The 20,713-nt window shown below is 32.8% G+C and overlaps 2 protein-coding genes across 3 annotated transcripts; one reads left to right on the forward strand and one right to left on the reverse strand.

The window, feature by feature from the left end:
• The first annotated feature begins 833 nt into the window (after nucleotides 1–833).
• LOC105425526 (26S proteasome non-ATPase regulatory subunit 5) lies at nucleotides 834–3,019 on the forward strand. The gene is made up of 2 exons (XM_011636346.3): nucleotides 834–1,083; nucleotides 1,177–3,019. The coding sequence occupies exons 1-2, from the start codon at nucleotides 878–880 to the stop codon at nucleotides 2,504–2,506; spliced, it is 1,536 nt and encodes a 511-aa protein (XP_011634648.2). The 5' UTR covers nucleotides 834–877; the 3' UTR covers nucleotides 2,507–3,019.
• Nucleotides 2,752–18,859, reverse strand: LOC105425525 (O-acyltransferase like protein). Of its 2 annotated transcripts, none has more exons than XM_011636345.3 (10): nucleotides 17,712–18,859; nucleotides 7,579–7,883; nucleotides 6,816–6,991; nucleotides 6,447–6,601; nucleotides 5,635–5,730; nucleotides 4,620–5,179; nucleotides 4,047–4,352; nucleotides 3,471–3,645; nucleotides 3,213–3,355; nucleotides 2,752–3,140 (listed from the first exon to the last, which is right to left on the reverse strand). In XM_011636345.3, exons 1-10 carry the CDS (start codon nucleotides 18,028–18,030, stop codon nucleotides 3,012–3,014), a joined length of 2,364 nt encoding a protein of 787 aa, XP_011634647.2. In that variant the 5' UTR covers nucleotides 18,031–18,859; the 3' UTR covers nucleotides 2,752–3,011. The 2 variants fall into 2 exon arrangements, with proteins under 2 accessions (XP_011634647.2, XP_011634646.2); XM_011636344.3 differs by having other exon boundaries at nucleotides 5,635–5,763.
• Between the last annotated feature and the right edge of the window lie 1,854 nt (nucleotides 18,860–20,713).

Consider the following 20,713-nt stretch of genomic DNA (forward strand, 5'->3'; position numbering starts at 1 on the left):
ATTCACGATATAAAAAATAATTTGAGGAATTTGAGTCAAGCACGCAAGTGATACGCAAATTTTTCTAATCATTTTTTTATACCTATTTGAGCAATGCATTATAAATCGGTGATTATATATTTTCTTCGAGAAAATAAAAGATAAATGAAAAAAATCTGAAAATTTTAGAACTTTGTTTCTATATGTTTTCAAGATTGTGATTATCAGAAATCTGCATTATTGTAGTATAACAGAAATTTTATTGAAGTATAACAAAATGCGATATTGGACAATTTTCTGATAGTTTTCTTTAAACTGATTTGACTGTGTAATAGAACAAATCCTTGATGTTGAAATTTGGAATAAATTTGAAATAAAAAATAAAAACGCATGTAATCTGAATAATTTTAATTAAAAAAATATAATTAACGCAAGGCACAAATTTTACACACACACACACACACACACACACACACACACACACAATATATATAATTAAATAAAATTAATATTATACTATAAATTAATTATTTAAAAAATGTATACAAATTTCAGCATATATTACAATAAAAAAGTATAAAAAATAATAAAACATTATTTTTCAAAGCATAAATAATTTCTATAAGTAAATCTTTTGAATAAAATCCTGCTATAAAAGGGAATCCACATAATGCTAATCTTGAAATTAAAAATCTTATTATAGTAAATGGAATAATTATTTAAATAATATTTAAATTTCCAATTAAACGAATATCCTGACAATTATTTATAGAATGAATAATAATTCCGGTTTTCGAAGTTTTAATTTTTTCATATTTAAAGCTTTTTTTGCTATGGATTGTAGGAGAGACGTAAACGTCGTCATATTTTTTTGAATGGGTCAGCGGATCGTTGGTTGATGCAAGTTGTCGATGTGCCGATCATGACGGAGTGGTACCAAAACGAAATCTTGCGTCTGTTCACGTTAAACAATGTCGAGGAGAAGAAAAACGTTCTTACGAATTTTAAAGCCAAATTCGGCACCTTGGACAATAATGAAGCGGAGCAGATCGCCCGTGGCATGCAGTATGAACTGATATATCCGCTGCTAACCTCGAATGACGAGTATGATGACAAATGAATTTTCTGTTGGCTCTCATGAATGTAATCATAAATGTAATTGAATAAAATATAAATCTCATTTATCCTTTTTTACAGAGAAGTAATAGAGCAAATATGCGATATTCTGACCATCTTGTTCAGCATATTGGAACCTGGAGAACTTTATGACAGATATCCAGTGGAATCGGCCACTTTAATAACCAATGAAGATGCTAATGTGAGACTGCTTGTGCTACGTGAATTTATGCGTGTAGCTTTGCACCCAGAAAAGATATTTTATTTCTGCAAGGACACTACTCTTTTGATTTCGATTGTAAACAGAATCGGTGATAATAACTTGAATGTTGCTCAATGTGCTATGAGTATAATCAAAAAAGTTGGTGAAAATCCGAATATCTTACGCATATTGTATAAGGGCATGCTTCTGAGAACGTTTGCCAAACTACTTCAGGATGATACTGTTAGCTTTCGCATTTACGAAGTAATTGTACATATAGCCGGTACATCTCAGGATGGTTTGGAAGTATCAGCTGAATCAGGCTTTCTGAACAGTTTGATCAATTTACTAGAAAACGAAGATATATTGCTTCAATTGAATGCCTTGGAGATGTTAACTCAACTAGCTGTATCTAAGAATGGTCTGAATTATCTGGAGCAACAAGAGGTAATAAGCAAGCTAGTTCAAAGAATAGCACAAGTCGACGAGAATCCTTTGTCAAATCTTCTGATCCCCGGATTGATGAAGTTTTTTGGTAAAATTGCATATCACTGGCATAACGAGTTACTTTCCAAATATCCTGTGGTAGTCTCCACACTTTTCAATGTGATAGATAGTGAGGATCAAACTATTCTGGCACCTGCATTGGACACTCTTGGATATGTATGTGCAAACGTTGAGGGCAAGTATGCATTACAAGCTCTGGGAAACGCGATGCCCAGTGTTCTCAAGAAGATCGCTGAAATAATAAAGGGAATGCCCACTGATCTGAGAATTCGCGCCTTGAACAGCCTCGCCCTTATACTCAAAGTCAACAAGGACGAGCAAGACAATAAAATTTTATTCCTGACGAAACAATGGTTTAATTCGTTGTGTGATGATCCGTTGGGTATGATTGTAGCGATATGTAGACAACCGTTTGCCGATATCAGACGGGCTGGTTTAGAGGTGCTAGCAGTTATTAGTTCTCAAGTATGGGGACAAATATACATCTCCACGTATCCTGGTTTAGTGGAATTCCTGTTAGATAGAAATATCGAAGCATTTAAGGAATGTAAGGATGTTAAATATGAAATTGTAGAATGTTTATCTCAAGCAGAGCGAAATATATTCGACGCGGACACTATGCAAAAATTTAAGCAATTTGTTAAGGAAGGTCCATTCTTTGTCGATGTTAATACGGAAGTCGCAATAGAGAGTGCTTTGTAAGTGATAGAAAAAATAATTTCTCACATTAATATTTAGTGTTAAGATTATACGATAATATAATACTTTTATAAAAAATTAGATTAATATTCATCTGTAAAAAGGGCATTGATTTCTGTAAAAAGAGAAGATGAATTTTATCAATTTTAATATTATAATTTTAGTACAAATAAACCAACCTTGAAGTTCAAAGTAGTTCAAATTTAGTCTTCTTTTCGGATCAGTTCTCATTCATGAAAATATTAATATTTATATACAAAGAAAAATAATTTATTTTATATCTAGCAATACACAGAAAAGTCTACATTGTTATATGTAAAATGTTGTTCAAATATGTTTGAAACAAATTAAACGATACATTAATACATGTGTGTGTACGTAAGAACGGTCCGATATTCCATTGTTCTTTGCAGATCTTTATGAAATTATACATATATAATGTATAGATAAGATTGTATAAATAATTGTACGGTCATATGATATACACATTAAATACATATTTTAATATCTATTGTATACGTTTTCGCTTTTTTGGCGAGAGAATCTTCAACATACTGACCACCGGTGCTTCAAAAGTGACTGATACTACAAACGATAGCGCATAGGACAGTATAAGCTGTCCCAAAAATGTTATCATCTGAAAAATGAAGATGTTAATGAAGATTTTATGATAGTCTGTCGTTAATCAAAGTTTTCTCCTTAAACTTACCACTATGTCTTTTCCTAGATGAAATGGAGAATCTAAATTCATAGCAGTTAGACGAATTACAAGCGGATGAACTAAATAGGAGCAGTAGGTCACTCTGCTGAATGGATACAAGAGTGGCCACGACAGAATCTTATTTACATATCCTAGAAAAAAAAAAGCATCCATTTACTGCCTTAGTAATCAGTGATTGACTAGTCTGATATTTATCAACAGTTTAATCCAAATGATTTATCAACATATACATATTTTTTTTCTCACCACCGTAACCAGTACTGCACGCTATTACAATCCACGCTAGACCTAGCGCCCACGCGCTGTGGCTCAACGATGAATACGCAGCTGCAGTCACAGGCGCGAGTTCCGCTTCGTATAGACCATAAAGCAAACTCAAAAGACATGCGGAAGATAAGAGCCATCCCACGACGACGGTAGTCTAGGATATTTACAATATTTAAAATCGTTCCTAAGTAATATAAAACCAAATCTCTGATTTTGCATCAATGAAGAATCTTCAAACAATATAAAAACATTTAAGAGACATGCCAATCTTTTGATTGTTTATTCTTTGAATTTTCTTCTGTATAGAATTGCTCGTATCTAAGTATCGTCTCAACTGGAATGAACGCAGCTATTTTTTTTTTTTTGAGAATTCAATTGGGAAAGATAGTCACGATGGAAAATTCATCTCTTTTTATCATACTAGAAATCTTTATTACAAAAATGACAGCAAATGTTATGAGAAAGAACCCATTTTATGTGATCTTTGTCCAATTGACAAGCTTAGTTGTCATTATTCTGCATTCATTCCAAGTAGGATGGTTTCAATGATCGTACCTTAGACATTTTCATTTTACAATCAGTCTTGAAGAGGAAGTAACCGACAGACATGCCGATCAGATAGGGGCCCAATCTCGTCCACGGCTTGTCATAGATCTTGTCGAAGAGGGCCAAGGGATCGTCTGAGCTTGGCATATGATTATTGACTAAAGCGATGTAACCGGTGGTTGCCCACGAGCTTATTAATAGACTAACTAATGCGCAAGCTGCGATTTTGAAATGATTCGTAGCCAATATCAATATCACTCCGCCCACAATGTAAAACTGTGTATCGTCCGCTAAATACCAACTCCAAAGCATGCACTGTAATGTCACAATATAAAACTTATGTGTTCGTTTGATGGGGGGGGCAATATAAAATTTGTAAATCTCCGAAAAGAAACAAAGGAGATTAAAAAGGAAGATTTGTAGAAAATTGAATCTACACTTTATAATTATAAACAAAATATATCATTCTCATCATATTTCATTACGTTATGAAAAAACAAAGAATATTTCAATACAACGAATATTCGACGAAAAGCTTGAGAAAAATTAAGCATCTGTAGAGAGAATAAATTAAATACGCACCATTTGCTCGACGGGAAACCAGGTATTGATATAAAGCAAATTTCTCCACCAATAATTTGGACAATTATAATGATCCGCTGTGGGCGGCTCGAAAACGGAATTTGCGTAGAAATACTTCATCGAGACCTCGACTACACCCAGCACAAACATGTACGGCGTGGTGAGCCTGCAAAATCGGTACAAAAGAAGCCCAATGAATTTCAGGGTGCCCGAGGCGAAGCCTCGCGTGCCTTGCGTGAGTCTCTTCAGGTCTCCCTTGGCGTTGGTTCTGAAATACAGAAAGCTCACGAGCAAACCGCCCATGAAGAAGAAGGTATCGACGCTAAAAGCCCCGTTTGTAATAGTCTGGAAGAGGAATCGCTTCTCCACCACTTTGCGATATTCCATGTTGTCCGAGTACTTAAAAACGACAATGCATGTGTGTCCGAGGATGACCCAGGCCATCGATATCGCTCTCAGTCCGTGTACGGTGCTAATTGTGTCTCCTCCGACGTTACGGTCGCAGATAATTTTCATATTGGCAGTAACGGAAAATGAAAGAAGTAGCTCCTCGAAGATGCCTATGAAAACAACCAGAAGACTCATTACACCGCAACGACTATGCTAATTAAAAAGAACAGATGATTGTATTTCCAAACCAAAAAGAGAAATAATTTTATCATCAATTTACTTTCTATCCTTTTCGTTTTGATCTAATCTAATCTTTAAAACAAACAATCAAGAGAATTAGAAAAAAAGCAATATTTAAAACGAATATATTGTAAATATAATTTTTCTTATATTTTTAATTTAAGTTAATCATACTGTGATGTTAAAAACAGAAAGGAATAAAGAAAAGTCTTATATCTTTCTAAAAAAATGAATGAACTTTTATAAAATGAATATTGAATATTCAAGTCCGCTAAAGTGGATTTCTATAACTTTCCTTAATTTATTTATTTTTTTATGATATTTAATGATATCTTTTATTCTAGGAATATGATTGATGTGAACGAAATACAAAAATTTAACATACTAAGATGTTGCTCCTCCTTGATGGGGGACGGTTGCAAACCATTCTCGTGACCGTTGTTATTATTAATCGATTGTGTGCCGTTGCTAGAATCTGCCACTGGAACAGGAAGGTAGGCCTTACCTTGAACAGCTACGGAATATAATAATAAATCGTATCACTAATTTTGATACCGTCCTTGTCTTGTCTTGGTACTCTGTAAGTGGTAGTCGTGCATTGTATTAGTCTGTATTTTTATCGTTATGAGATACCTATCGCGCTAAATGCCAATTGTTTCTTACGATTAGAACATTGCTCGTTCCAACCGCAATACGAGTTAGTTATCAATTTGTTAGTGAATGTAACAGCGATTTTTTTTCGTCTAATTCTTATTTCTGTAATTTTCGACTCAGTTTTGTATATGATGTTTCAGATATTTATTGTATATATTTATTATCTATGCAATTCTTCATTTTAAGAATAGATTTTTCCTCGACAAAAACAAATGTGTTATTAGCTTCTGAAATTTAAATTTGACGATTTTCAGAAAAGTTAAGCTTTACGCATGCATTAATAAAAAATTCTTCTGATTCTTTATTCAATGCGTTTACTACTTTAGTAAATTTTAATAAAGAATCACATTTGAATAAAGATTTACTAAAAAGATATCAATTTTTAATTGATCAAAAAAAAAAAACGCATAAAAGAATGCATGAAGAATCTGCGATATTTCTTCATAAAAAGCAGGATAATCTCCATGATGTTAATACGTTGATTATCTCGTCCCATGTAATGATGGCAGATGATCAAAAAAATTCTTGATCGAGTTCTTTTACCATTTATCTTTCGATCGCCATTAGTGAGATGATCGAGTTTTCCATGCTTCTCCAAATCATAGATTACATTTTTCTTGGGAGCTAATTTTTTTGATAGATAATAATCGTACCCAGTGCCGAGGATCATCAATATCAGCATCACCGCACTGACACCCCTGAAATCGAATTTTAATTTTTACGAGGATTGTTCGCGCATATCTAATTGGTCTTAATTTTCTTTATTTTGAATTATATAACGACGCTAATAAGAGCAAGATATAATAATAAGCCAGGAGAGATGGAGATATATATACTTTTTTTTGTTTCTTCTAAAATAAACTTTTTTTTTTTATGATAATCAAATAGCATCTTCTTTCTTGCCAAACTTACGATAGAACCCAGAAAATCGGATCTGTGTACATGTCGTACGGATTGTGCTGGTCTCTGACTTTTTCAATTGATGAGTGTTTCGCTGCAAACTCGCTCGCAGCGAGTTTTCCGATCACGGCGACGTCGGAAGCGGAACACGAATACGGTAGACAAACGCCCAAGTGAATCAGTCTTGTCTGAAACATTTGCAGATGTTCGTATTAAAACTTTTGCATAAAATAATCTAAACAATCCTCCTATTTTTAAGATAAAAAGATTTTTCTTTGAGAATTCAGATATTTCCTCGAAACAATAACTCGGGAATTGTCGAAAAAAAGATTCTATTTTTTTTTTTTATAAAATTATATGTTATGTTTATAATAAGACTCTGAATTTGATACTTAAAAACAATTATCAAGATATTAAAATTGAAATATTGAGATATCAGTTCTTTTTTCTGCTGAGTTTTTTGAAAACGTTAAAAATGATTTTATATTTTACATTTTTTTATATTTCTTATTTTATGTTTAAGTTTATGTTTATAATAATTTAAAGTTATTATATATTTATAATATGTTATTTATATATTTTTAATTATTAATTATAATATTTTTAATTATTTTTAATTTGACAAGTTTATTATTTGAGAACTATGACATATTTGTTAAATGTCTGTGAATTTGCTTTTTATTTGTAGAATAGGAAAAAACATAAATTAAAATAAAGAAATTATAATAAAAAATGTTTTGCAATTGCACACATAAATTTACAGTATGATACGTACTGGTGTATAGGATACATTTACAGAAAGTTTCAGCATATAAAATCCCAATTGGAAAGGCATTTCGACAGAGTTTGCTTGAGTCCAGATATTGGTTCCACTAAGACCCTTATTGATTCTTTTTCGTGGCTCCATGTTAAATTCACGAACTTCCTCGAACGTAGTATCTTTGGAATTTTTTATATAGTTCTTTGAATATGTGTCATGTACAGCGTTCTTTCCGATATAGTCACATTCGCTGGCTGATCCCGTAAAATAAGAGTTACCCCAGAAAAATCCGTTGGTGAATCTACCGGATGCATCATCGACTGAAACAAAAAAGGGATCCAATGTCAGTAAACGTTATATTTATATTTTAAATAAAAAAAAATAAATTTAGAAATGTTTTTAAATAAATTATAAACGTATTTCAGAAATTTATATTTCTGAAGTGGTCCACATTATAATTTTCCAAGCTTCGGCAAGCTTAATATTAGATTGAAATAGAAATTTTATTATTTTTCTCTGAAAAATCATAATAAAAATCTAGAGATAAAGAGTCCATTTTAGAATTAGAAATTTGATTGTACATTACATAAGAATGTTTTAAAGAAAGGTCTAGAAAATTTTAAAATATTAAAAATCTATAATATGGCAAGACAAAAAGTTGTGTTTCTGTTTATCAATTGAGGAAGATTCTTAGAAGACTTTGAAAACATTAGATAGAAGACACTTTTTTCGTCTCAAAATCTTAATGAGACGAAAAAACTATGGCGCAGAAAGATTTGTAAAAGATATTAGAGATTGCTACAAGTAACAATAAAACAATAAGCGGCATTGCGGCGGAGTGTTGCACGTAACATCGTTTGTAAATTAACGAGCGATATTGGCTTATTATCTAATACGAAATTAGCAATCTTTGCTTAGATGCCGGGCCGCAGTAATTTCTATTTGATTAAATAACCGGGCTGCATAATCGCCACACACGCATTCGAGCACGCGAGCTTTTTTACGAGTGATGTAATATAAAGTATCCTTCTTTATCGCGGACAAAACGACGATCGTCTTTGAGAAGGCGTGAGGCTTACATTCCAAATGACTTCAACGTACTTTCTATTCAGGAAGTAAAAGATATTATCTAATCGTCAGTATGATGGCGGATTTACAGAACTGCATTACATGCGATCTCAGTTCGATCGCGATCTCAGTTACATCACTTACGGCTGCATAATTGTGGCTGCAGCTGTGATCGACGTCACCATTTTTTTCGTACCGGGAACGGTTTTTTAATATTTCGACTCTTATTCTCTTTTTTAATTTCCAAAGAATTTTATTCTAAAGCCTAGCACGTTACAAACAATTTCCGATAATTCATTCTTTTTCGAATCTCATTTGTCGAGATCTAGATAACAAATTAATTTCAAATTTGCGCTAAAAGAAAAATAATGAGCAAAAATTATTAATTTAAATCTAAAATAATTTTTTAATAGTTAATTGATTGTATTTGTATTTCCAACAAGTGATTTATGAAATCATGTTTTTAAAGAAAAATAAAAGTTACAATATTATGTCTTTGTAATTCTTTGTAACATTAAAATGTAATTTTTTTCTTCTATCTTAATTTGTAAAAATACGAAATTAATTTCAATTTAAGAAAAAAAAGAATTAATTTCCGTTTCGTTCGAATTACATAAATTCATTTAAAAATTTTATAAAATTGATCTCTAGAGATCATTTACTTGTTTAAGTAAATGTTGATATTATACATTTGAATAAACAAATTGGATTTTGATTTCATAATATGTGACGTTTACGTTTAAAAAAAAGGTTTTAAAAATATTTATTTTTATCAACGTTGTTACAAAAATAAATTTGAAAAAATTTTAAAGAGACAATAAAAATAAAAGGGAGATTAAAAGGGAGATTTTCATGTCTCTTTCATTCTTGGATTTTATCAAAACATTCTCACTACAGATCATTCCCTACTACAGATGTTTGATGAATTCGGCACAATGCAGATTCATATTGTCAATCGGATTTGCATGACAATAAATTTGTCGTCGTGACTCAGTTCCATGCATTGCGGCATTCCAAAGTCAAGTTCAAACTTACTCCGCAACTTTATCTATGTACGAAATATAAATGCGCAACTACATTTCATTTCGTTGAGCCTTATAATTAGACAGAAATGCAGTAATATTACTTCATGTTTTATTCAAAGTCAGATAACTCGCAATGTTATACGATTTGCTTCGCTAAACTGCAAAACTTGTAAACGAAACTTGTAAACGAAGCGTCAAACGCGATGTAGTTATAGATATGTATTTACTTATTATACAGTTTACCGTATATTGCGTGCGTTGCATTTGCAGTAATATTTTAATTGTTGTATAAACTCTGAATTTTAATGTATTTCACGAGTACGAGGAATTCTGGGATTGCATGACGCTTATTTTAATTATAACCTTCCTATATAAGAGTTTCAGATCCTCATTACTCAATTCAAGGACAGTTTATTGCTGCGCGTGCAGTAAATTTCACAAAGTAGAAAGAATAGAGCCAGAGCCAACCAGAATAAATGCTACATGCTATATATGTTGCTTATTACAGATATATGCACCGGACTATGCCAGTATTGAAAGCAACAAAAGAAAGTAATTTTACGAAGAAGGTAACGTTGTAATTTGCCATACGTTTTTCTCTCAGGGGGAATTTTAAGAGACACTCCAAGAGCCATAGAGAGTCTTGTTGCTCAATTCGTCGTTTTTTCTTAATTTAAAAGGCATTCAACATTTTACTTCAACATTTTTATTTTGCAAAATGTCGCAACTAGTGCTACGAACAAATAATTGCACAATAAGAAATAAGAGTCCACTTACATTCATAAGATCGCGATAGAATTAACATTTGAATGTTGTAATAAAAAAATTATTTCAAGTGTAAAAAAATCCAATTCAGACGATGCTGCTTCTAGAATCATTAAAGTAAGTGATGTAATTGCAGTTTGTAAATTGTCCTAGTAGAATACATAGATTACACCGCTATATTTATAAAATTTATAATAACTTTAATAACAATAATAATTCGATAATTATTTTATAATAGTAAAAATAATTAGACAATTAATATTGTATTTAGCATTAAGAGAGGATATGTATTTTTTTTACTTTATTTACTTCAGTATGTCTTTTTGACTATTGCAAATTGTTAAATTTTTTTTTTCTACGCTGCATATTTATATGTCACAACAAGCTATATTATGTAGCGTATCGGAGAAAGTGATTTGGAAAGAGAAATACGTTTGCATACTTGATTGGAGATAATGTTGCAATATCTAACCGGCATCGGCAATATTAATGTTCGTCTGGCATTGGATTACATTCTTACATTGACTTGAGGTCGCACACAAGAAACTACGACGTCCTTGATTAATAATTTGAAAGGAAAGCCCATGAATTTTTTGTAATTACTTTCTGATGAAAGTGTCCGGTCTATTTGAATCAAATTAAAAAAAAAAAAAAAATTGTCATAGAAATCTGTTCCGGTTTTGAATCGAAATTTCTACTTTATTAATTTAATTCTCTTGACATCTATTTGTACGAAAATATATTTTTCATTCTCTTCTTTTTTTTTTTTTAGATAAATTTAGAGTATTTTAATTAAATTGCATAACAAATTATTTTGATACTGAGTGCTATATAAAATCTTTTCCTATTTGTTTCCATTTCGGATTTTACGCAATCATGGATCACTTTATTAAAATACGTACGTATGTACGTTTTGGTAAAACCGGTTTATAATAGTCTCTTCCTAATTACAATTCCAAATCACAAGACGATACTGATTATTTTTCGAACATATTAATTTTTAATATGAATATTGGAGAAATCGTGTGACAAGATATATAACGCACAGATGTTTAAAGATCAACGTTTTTCTTAATGAGCTAATATTATAAAAATTTAGAATTTCACTAACTTTTGGATATTTGAAAATAAGAAACAGATTTATCTAAGTTATGCCTATAACTTGGAATTTTGCCAAGCTTATCAACTTACTACTTTAAATTATAGAATATTAATTGGCAATATATCTCTATTCCAAAGCAAGTCCAATTAGAAGTGAGAAAAAGATTATATAGAAAAGCCAATAGGAGAAAGATAGTAAAAGTAGAATAAGTTACTTTTAACGCGTCGTAATTTTATTTTTTTACGATTATTTTCAACAAAGCAGGATATATCGTATTGACACTTGACGTTTCGTGCGAGCGCGACGAAAGTGAGGACGTGGATTGTAAAAAGTTATAGTCCCGTTGAGGAGATGCGGTAACTTTCTTTTTCTGCGCACATGCACAGAAATGTAATAATAACCTCGATATATGAAAGTGAAACGCGATCCGATTTCTAATGCAACGCCTTAGCTGTCATTTATGGTTGTTGCTATATCGCAACAATAGATTAGTACATTTCAAAGTGAACCCATAATTGGCGGCCAATGAAACGGATGGTGCGCGATGACTGACTTTCTTATTTGTTGTCAATTACGTAATTCGAATAGATTCGATTTAATGAAATTCTATTCGCGCGAGATGCTGTATGCAATCAGCCAGCGTGTGCGTCACTCTCGCAAGAAGATATTGGGCTTACAATGAAATTAAATTTAAATCGGTAATTTAAAATTCCTTCATCAATTGGTCAAATATACACCCTTACAATTGTATTCTGATTTAACCAAGATTTAATAATTGATCGAAGATCGAAGATAATATCAATCAAATACGTTACGTAATCATAAATCTGATTTACTCATTATCTGGATGTTATTTTATTAAAATGCGGAAGCATTTGTAAAGATCATGGACGCATCTCGTTTCACGTGCCTTTAAAAATTTTTTATCTGAAAGGAATTTAAAAAAATCCATTATGCACATTCAGTTTTATTTAATAAACTTACGTATAGGACATTTTTTAGACTTCTCTTTTATACTTCTACATTTTAGACTTCTCCTTTATACTTCTCTTCAAAGAAGGTTTTGTAATGGCAATTAAAAGTAAAACGAACACTTACGTATAATTACGTATACTACATTACTTGTATATTAAGTGATACGTAAAATGTTATGTATTGATTTAATTTCTTCGTAATGTATAATTAACGTAATGTATGTAGTCTGTTACGACACATTTACGAATTTTTCAATCGAGTAAATTGCACTTTTTCAAGAAACATTACCGATGCTGAAGAAAACTAGCTTTTATTTACCGGCTTCACCACTTTCTCCCTTTTTTTATGCAATCCAATTTTTTGTATTGCGAAATAGAACAAGACTGTAAAAATACACAGGAGATATGGATGACAGTTTTGTTTAATGATAACATCGACGGCAATATCGTTTTATTAGCTTAATCTTTCCGTCAATCAGCTATGATTATCTGATTATCGGCATAAAAAATCTTGCATATGACGTAATGTTATAACATACAAATTACTTAATCAAATTACTTAATCAGTGTTTGATCACGCTGATATTTTAATATAACTATGGGAGAACCATAGGCGAGTTTGAAGAATCACTCGTAAATGATAAACAAATCCTTTGTTGTCTTTTCATAATTTCAGTACTAAAAGAAAACGTCAATAAAGACATCTTTACTTTTTTTTTTTTTTTATTTATCATACTGCTAAACCCATTACATCTTTACTTAATATAATAAATAAGATACCCTTCGTGCACAATTACGGATGATTAAAACTTTGTTTAACATGACAACTAACTGTAATTTTCGCGTCGTGTTGAAGAACGCGAATCATCGTAGATCTTGTGGCCAATACGAATGCATTTACAGGAGTACGTGCCGATATTACGGGAAGCAAATCACCCGGTTGGAAATGCATTTCCGCGAAAGGGAAAGCTCACGATTTTGCCCCGCCACCGTCATGTAATTCTCCCCCTTTTCGAATAATATAATTTTGATAATTGCAAGACTGATTTGTGGGCCCGCCACTTTCTAATAGTCCGAGTCTCGAGTGGCATCTCTAGAATCTTTACATATATCTCGATTATAGGTATAGATTTTACGTACAATTTTGTTTATCCACTTACTTAGAGAGAGAGAGATCATTTACGTAACTCGACATAAATTCGACGAATTTCCAAGGACACGAGAAAATCTACGGATCAACTCAAGAGATCTAACGACTGAAAATCGTATCATCAATTTTCCTAGGTTTACGCTTTCGGAAAAGCGGAAAAATTTGATTACGTATCACTCTGCCGCAAAATAATTGCATTTCAGATTTTTTTTTCTTCGTCACTGCTTAGAGAATTATTTGAAGTGGACATAAAATAAACTCTAAATAAACATATAAAATATTTGCACTTCAAGTTTTTATGGAGATTTCTATCTCCGCAGATAAACGGAATGTCTCACGCGCTTTCGCTCGCGGCGTCTTTTTTTTTTTTTTTTTTTTTTTTTTTGGTTTCGCTCGCTTCGATAATGGCAATAATCTTCCCTCGGCAGATTTTCATCTGTAATGATAGAAACTAGGAAGTGTGACATTTTCCAGCGCAGCAGCCACGCGCGCGCGGATGGTACGTGAATAACACGTTTGTAAATCGAAAGAGCCGATATCGTCGAGACAAATGGGGGGAGGGGGGGGGCCTTCAGGCGTTGTAAACGGTGTAATGCTTTCCTCCGACAATGTTACCTCGGGGATAACGGCGCGCCTTTCACCTTTCCTCTCGCACGAGGTTCGCGAAATTCGCGAATACCACAACGATGATGAACAGGCCCCAAGCTCGCGGAGGGTGAAAGTGGGGGAGGGGGGGGCCAATTAAGAAGAGATGTTTTCCCGGTCGTTGCTTTAAGATGGATAGTCCGGCTGTTAGACTCCGGCTTGACTAGCAAGGACGCACGATCACGAGCAGACATTTTACGAGCACGAGTGCGACGAACTCTTTTCGACTTGTTTAGACTCCCTTCCATTGCAGTAACTTCGTTGTTTATTTCGTGTTCGTTCGAGTTCCTTCGCTTCGATCCTCCTTCAGAAATGCGATGATCGTCGGTGATCAGCAGGTGAGGGATCATCGATCGAAGACAACAAAAAATTTTTTCTTTTTGAGTTTGTCTGAGCTTATAACTGACCTTTGCGCATCACCTTTCGCGTTGACTCTCGTCAGCCATTTGTATATTTTCATTTTAAGAGTCTTATCAATTTCTCTTGCACTTTGATAACAAAATTTTCTCACGCGGGATAGTCATGCATGAAACCGCTCGTCTATCGCGATTTTTCGCAAATTGTTGCTGTTTACTTTTACAATAACTTTCCCTGAAACGTTGGTATTTCATTATCGCGAGAATGTTGCCATGAGAAGGCAAACCCTGACCCACTTAAGATCTCTACCTGAACGGCAGACGTCAGGTTTCCTCTTGAGTTCCTGTTTGCGAAGAAATTCGCATTCTTCTTTCGGGGGGAAAGAAGATACGTAGACTGGTATCTCGCTTAAATTGTTTCAAGTACGGATTTAAAACAATGCATCGGGACATGTAAACAGATGAACATTCAGTTTTAAATATACATAAATGAAGCTTTTCCCTTGCAAATATATATTCTAAATTAAAACTTGTAGGAGAGCTCAATTAGAATATTTTATCAACGTTATAAAAATATTTGAATATTAGTAATAGACAGATAATTAAATAAATAAATAAACATATGATATACACTTTAATATTTATAAATGTTGTGATACCAATTTATTTTTTCTTTGGCGTCACAATGATCTATCTTTTTAATATATTGCAAATTAGAAAACGTTAAAAATTATTTTTTATACATCTATCAACATTTTGTAACGCAAACAAAATGTAACATTTAACCGATAAACATCCGGCTATGTGTGTCGACTAATATGTGTTTCTTAATTGGACTATCGCCTTTTTACTTTCGCCGCGTTTACTTTCGGACGGCGTTACGTTTCGAAAGAAAAAATACGTAACAGCTGATTGTAACTTTCGCGCGTGAAAAAAATCTAGGATTATATGTCATAATATTCATACATATTCCATACATAAACCGAACTTTATTATATATTTTCTATATATTTTCCACTAATATTATTTTTGTTCATTAATTTTATTTTTCTATTAATATTCCATTTTCCCATCGACATTATTTCAGTCATTTATATCAACATATATTTTTAAGCAAAATCAGATCATGCAACATTTTTTTTTTTTAATTTTGTTATGCAATTTGAGATAATCAAATTTTACACGTTGAAAAACAGAAAACGTACATTTCTTTAATAATATACATCTTTTATATATAAAAAAAAAAAAAAAAAATAATACCCATAAAGATATCCATGTGAATGTTCCTAAATTTTCATTCAAATCAAAATACACGCATACATTTTTTGCTCTATGTAAAAATGTAAAAAAGATTCAAACGGGTGGTTCAAAATTAAAAATCAAACGATGCAAGTGCCTTTACACAAAGTAATCCGTGTGTTTGGCAAGCGTGCGAAAGTGTCTCGATCAATCGAGGAAAAGTGAAGCGCCGAAGGCGTGACTCCGCTAAACGGAGTCGTGTCGACGACTTCTGTTTCACGTGAAGAGCCGACGCGGCTCCGATCGGCTCTTTCTTATACCGCTAAAAGTGAAACCTCGCGACGAAAGTAGGCAAACGGGAAGAGACCGGAAAGAGCAGACGTTGTTTAGTGAGATTGCCCCTGGCCGGTTCCTCATCGACGTGACGTCGACCGCGTCCTATTTTCTTCCGACGGCGCGTGGACCGAATGACGCGTGGCGAAGGAAGCGTCCTCAAATTTATCGGGTTTAATCGGCGGACAAATTTTAAAATCGAAATATATATATATATATATATGTATATTTGTCCGGGGAAAGTTACGAAGCGTGCGGTAATCTCGTGCGGTAGCTTCGTCATCCGTTAAGTGTCCCCATTCGACTTGGATTCTACTCGGAATTAGAATTGCGCGGGATTAAAATAAAATTACAATGACGACGGGCGGTAATTCGAGATTTATCGTATAAACGTTTTCGTTCCCACTAAATCGTGACGCAATTGGAAGGGGATTCAAATAACTCCCGTCTCACCGAATGATTTAGCACGATTATCTACGGCGCAATGTAACGTAGAAAGCTGCATGGCGGAGAAAGTTGTGGTGCATAGGAAGTTACATGTACGCATGACGCACATCGTACGAGAGATACCGTTCGATGCAGGAGATACAAGTAATGCGATGTAATCAGATCAAAAATCAAACATCTAGGAGCGTAACGTAATTGATTATGTAAAGCGATGAATGTAAGCCATTAAATACTCATTATGAGTACGCCAAAATAGAGATATAACAATTATGTAATGCGCCGAGAGCGCGTAAACTCAAGTTTGTAAAACTTATTTTGTTAAAAAACTCAAGTTTTTTTTTATAATAAAAATTAAAATACACATAGCAATAAATTCCAAGAAAAAGCAAAGAACAAAGATACGGTATCAATTATATTTTGCTTACTTTTTTTTTCAATCTATTTATCAATGAAGTTAAATTAGGATAAACTTTTAGCAAAAACTTCTCGCGCGCGAGAAATAATTTGCTTCAAGAATGAAACAAATCCTGTTTCGAAAGAGATTAAGGGCATTGTCTTCGACGCTCGAAACATGTTATACATTAACACAAATTGCAAAAAACAGATTGTTTATACATTACAATTTAAAGATTGACATAACAGCTTGAAATATAATTATATCATAAATATAATTTATGTTATTTAATCTCATTGTTATAATTAAATTATTATTTGAAATTAATTTTCTTTAATTGAAATAGAGAGAAATTTATCAATAAACAATTATTATTATTTTTACAATTATTAAATAAACCACATTAAATTAATCCATACAAATTTTATAAGTTTTTAATTGTTCTTAAAAATTCCGAATAAGTTATTGAAATACGCTACGAAATATTTACGAACTGTTGACTTTTTTCACTTCTAAAAAAAAGCAAAGACATTATTCGAACTTTGTGAGTTTAAGATTAAGAATAAAAGAATCCCTGCCCCCTCCCCCCCCCCCCCTTTTAATTAAACGATGAAACAATAATAACAAAGAGACGAGAGGATCGAGCTTACCTTTAAGAGCCCACAATTCTTTGTTCTTCAGACCCTCGACGTACATCGTGATGTCTTTGTCGCATTGTGCTCCGATGGGATACTTTCCTTCGACCCAATTTCTTACTAAATTACGCACACTAAAAACGTCCAGCATCTCCGCCAAGCTGGTCCAGTTCTTTTCGACCACATTGGTCGTCGCTGGCAAGCTTCGTACTCGCAAAATCGGCTCATCTGAGACACCGCTCGGCGTCTCGGTAGACGTTTCCTTCTCGGCGTGCGCGGAAAGTACGAGCAGAATTAAAAACGGCAGACGCATCGTGCCCCACGTATTTATCATCCAAATGTTCACAGAAAAGATTTTTATTTGGTATTTACAGAAAATTCATGCGAGCCTCACCGATTTCACGTAATCAGCGAAGCTCGATGCTAAGAATCTTTGGATCTCTCGTTCTCGCCAGGATCAGCTGAGAAAAAGAGAGTTTCCTCCTCTTTTCGGTTCTCTTGATTTTGCCGACAGGCAAATTAATTCGCAAAATACTCGACTGGGTCTCTCTCTCTCTCTCTCTCTCTCTCTCTCTCTCTCTCTTTCTCTCTCTTGGACGAAAGCAAGAACGAAATCCTCTGTCAAGATCCTCCTGACATTTTTAGAAATGTGTCAGGAATTTAATTCGTCATGAACTCGAGTACTTGTCTCGGCATTCGGACGGATTGGATTCTCTCACGTTATTCGATCACGTTAACGTTTTCGAAACGTTTTGATCTGAGCAAAAATTGTATTATTATGTGAACTTTTGCATTTTCATTTCTCCGTCGGCCGTCAGAGAAACCAGACGATGCGACACTCTAGTCTTCCAGATAAACTCATGGTAGCTCCGAGATGTTGACGTTTGTCGCATACACTTTCAGGAAGGGAGGAAGAAAGAGAACGTGGAAGAAGCGGAGCTGATCGGCCTCGCGGCGATTTCCAGGTGGATCCTTCTATCCTGCTGGATGACCACGGATCAACTGTATCGTACGAGTCGATCAGAGCCCGACCAACGGTTCTGAAATGTCCCGCGGTATTATAATGAAGATGATGGTGGGGCGAAGTCTCCTCAGCGAAGTCTGTAGAGAGAAAAACCGAAAACCTTTAGGCTAGAAGGTGGGCGCGAGGCAACGGGAATTCATCGACACGTGCGTGTTCTGCTCATTTAACGATTCGAAAGAGAGCAATTTTCTTAAACTGCTTAGACTAATTTTACGATTTTTCTCGTATGGCAATTGAATGGCGTAGCTAAGAATTGCTTCGCGTAATGTAATTTCTTGTTAAAAAAGATTGACGTCATCGGCTTTATTAAAAAAAATCCATTCATTAAAATTCGTAAGTAATCCTAGAGTCCATTCCGCCACGGTATGGTTTTTGAACCTGAACTTCAATCGTTCGAATATTAAAAGAATTGACCAAAAGAATTTCCTGGTAACGATTGGCTTAGCATGTTCTATTTAGATTTATAAATTGATTCGGTGTGGATCTTCCTTTACAAAATTCCAACTTTATTTATAAATAAAATAATATAAAAACTTAATTGTCAAAATAGTCTTCACTAGTTTCTATAACTTTAGTCTATTTTTCGACCAACTACTACTAAAACCACTTCCAATACCAAAAAAAAAGATGGCGATTTCAATAGGAATGAGTAAATCCAAAAGTATCGAATTAATTTATAGGTCAAATATTTCTCACACATAAAAATGGAATATTTCTAGCAAGGATCCACTACTTTGCTATAAAACTTTCACTTTAAATTAATTCTGCATTTGTAATTCTGCAATATTCAAGAATTATACTTTCATATTAATAAAATTTTGATAAATTGCGTATCATTACTATCATGTTTAAATGTAAACATTGCGTAAACATTGCGTAACTATAATTCCGGTTTTGAATTTAGAATTATTGAGAAACACCGGTTTTTTTAGTTTAGTAAATATTACAAATTGGTATTTTATATCAACCGTTTCTTCTTGATATATAATGCATATAAGTAGAGAAAAGGAAAAACTTCATTATCTTTATATAAAATTAAGTAATTAGTTAATTAGAAAAAAAAATTCCTTTTTAGGAATTAAAGTAATATTTACATTTATCTCATATTAAAAAAGCAATCAAGATCCTGCTTGCCGAGGAAATGCCATGTTTCGCGTTGTAGTTTGTTAACTAGTTAATTAATTAGAAATTAAAAAAGTTAATAATTTGCAACTTAACTTTTGAAATTAATAATTTGAAATTTAGTTGAAATTAAAATTTTTTTTAATTCATTTGAAATTTTAATTTCAACTAAATTTCAAATTATTGTCATTTAATTCAGTTTTGTGAAGTTAAACTTATGTAATTAAAGTAAAGTAATATAATAATCTGCAGAGAGCAAGATGCAGTGCGATGCGGTTTCGGATTATGAATTGCAAAATTTTCAGCATCGCTTCGCATGAGTTCGTGTCAGATTAATGACGGAACCTAGAAGTTTCACCGTGAAATTTCATACTATTAGAGGACGTCTTCTCTTTCTCTCTTACCAATTCTTTGACAAACTATCATTGGTTGTTCAGTCATGCTGAAACTTTTTTCGCTTACGGAGCTCTTTGACGATGACTTGCTCGTCGCTCGTAACGTCGCAGAAATAAAATAAAAAAAAAAAATAACTTAAAAACAAGCTATTTAAAGGTTCAGCATTAGAAAAAAAATTTCTTTTTAGGAATTAAAGTAATATTTACAGCATCAAATCAGTGTGTTATATGTTCGATCATATTACATCTATCCTAATTAAATTATTTTTTTTCTTTTTATAACGATATTTAGATTAAATTTAGACTATATTATTTAGATTAAATTTAGACTATATTATTTAGATTAAATTTAGACTATATTATTAAATTATTAGATTATATTTAGATTATTAGATTATATTTAAACTATTAGATTATAGTTAGACTATTTTAGTTCTATTTCTAGAATTATTCATTTGTCATGCTGAAAATACTTT

The sequence above is a fragment of the Pogonomyrmex barbatus genome, unplaced genomic scaffold, assembly GCF_055798465.1.
Source record: "Pogonomyrmex barbatus isolate J1 unplaced genomic scaffold, ASM5579846v1 scaffold8, whole genome shotgun sequence".
Classification (NCBI taxonomy): domain Eukaryota; kingdom Metazoa; phylum Arthropoda; class Insecta; order Hymenoptera; family Formicidae; genus Pogonomyrmex; species Pogonomyrmex barbatus.

Excerpts from the sequence above, each read along its gene's own strand:
- LOC105425525 (XM_011636344.3), bottom strand. The coding sequence starts at position 18,030 with ATGATAAATACGTGGGGCACGATGCGTCTGCCGTTTTTAATTCTGCTC. Across the intron at positions 5,764-6,446 it reads TGGCGATCGAAAGATAAATG|CTGTTCAAGGTAAGGCCTAC; the intron begins GTAAAAGAACTC and ends TATATTCCGTAG. Across the intron at positions 5,180-5,634 it reads CAAGGAGGAGCAACATCTTA|GCATCTTCGAGGAGCTACTT; the intron begins GTATGTTAAATT and ends TTGTTTTCATAG.
- LOC105425526 (XM_011636346.3), top strand. The coding sequence starts at position 878 with ATGCAAGTTGTCGATGTGCCGATCATGACGGAGTGGTACCAAAACGAA. Across the intron at positions 1,084-1,176 it reads CTGCTAACCTCGAATGACGA|AGAAGTAATAGAGCAAATAT; the intron begins GTATGATGACAA and ends CCTTTTTTACAG.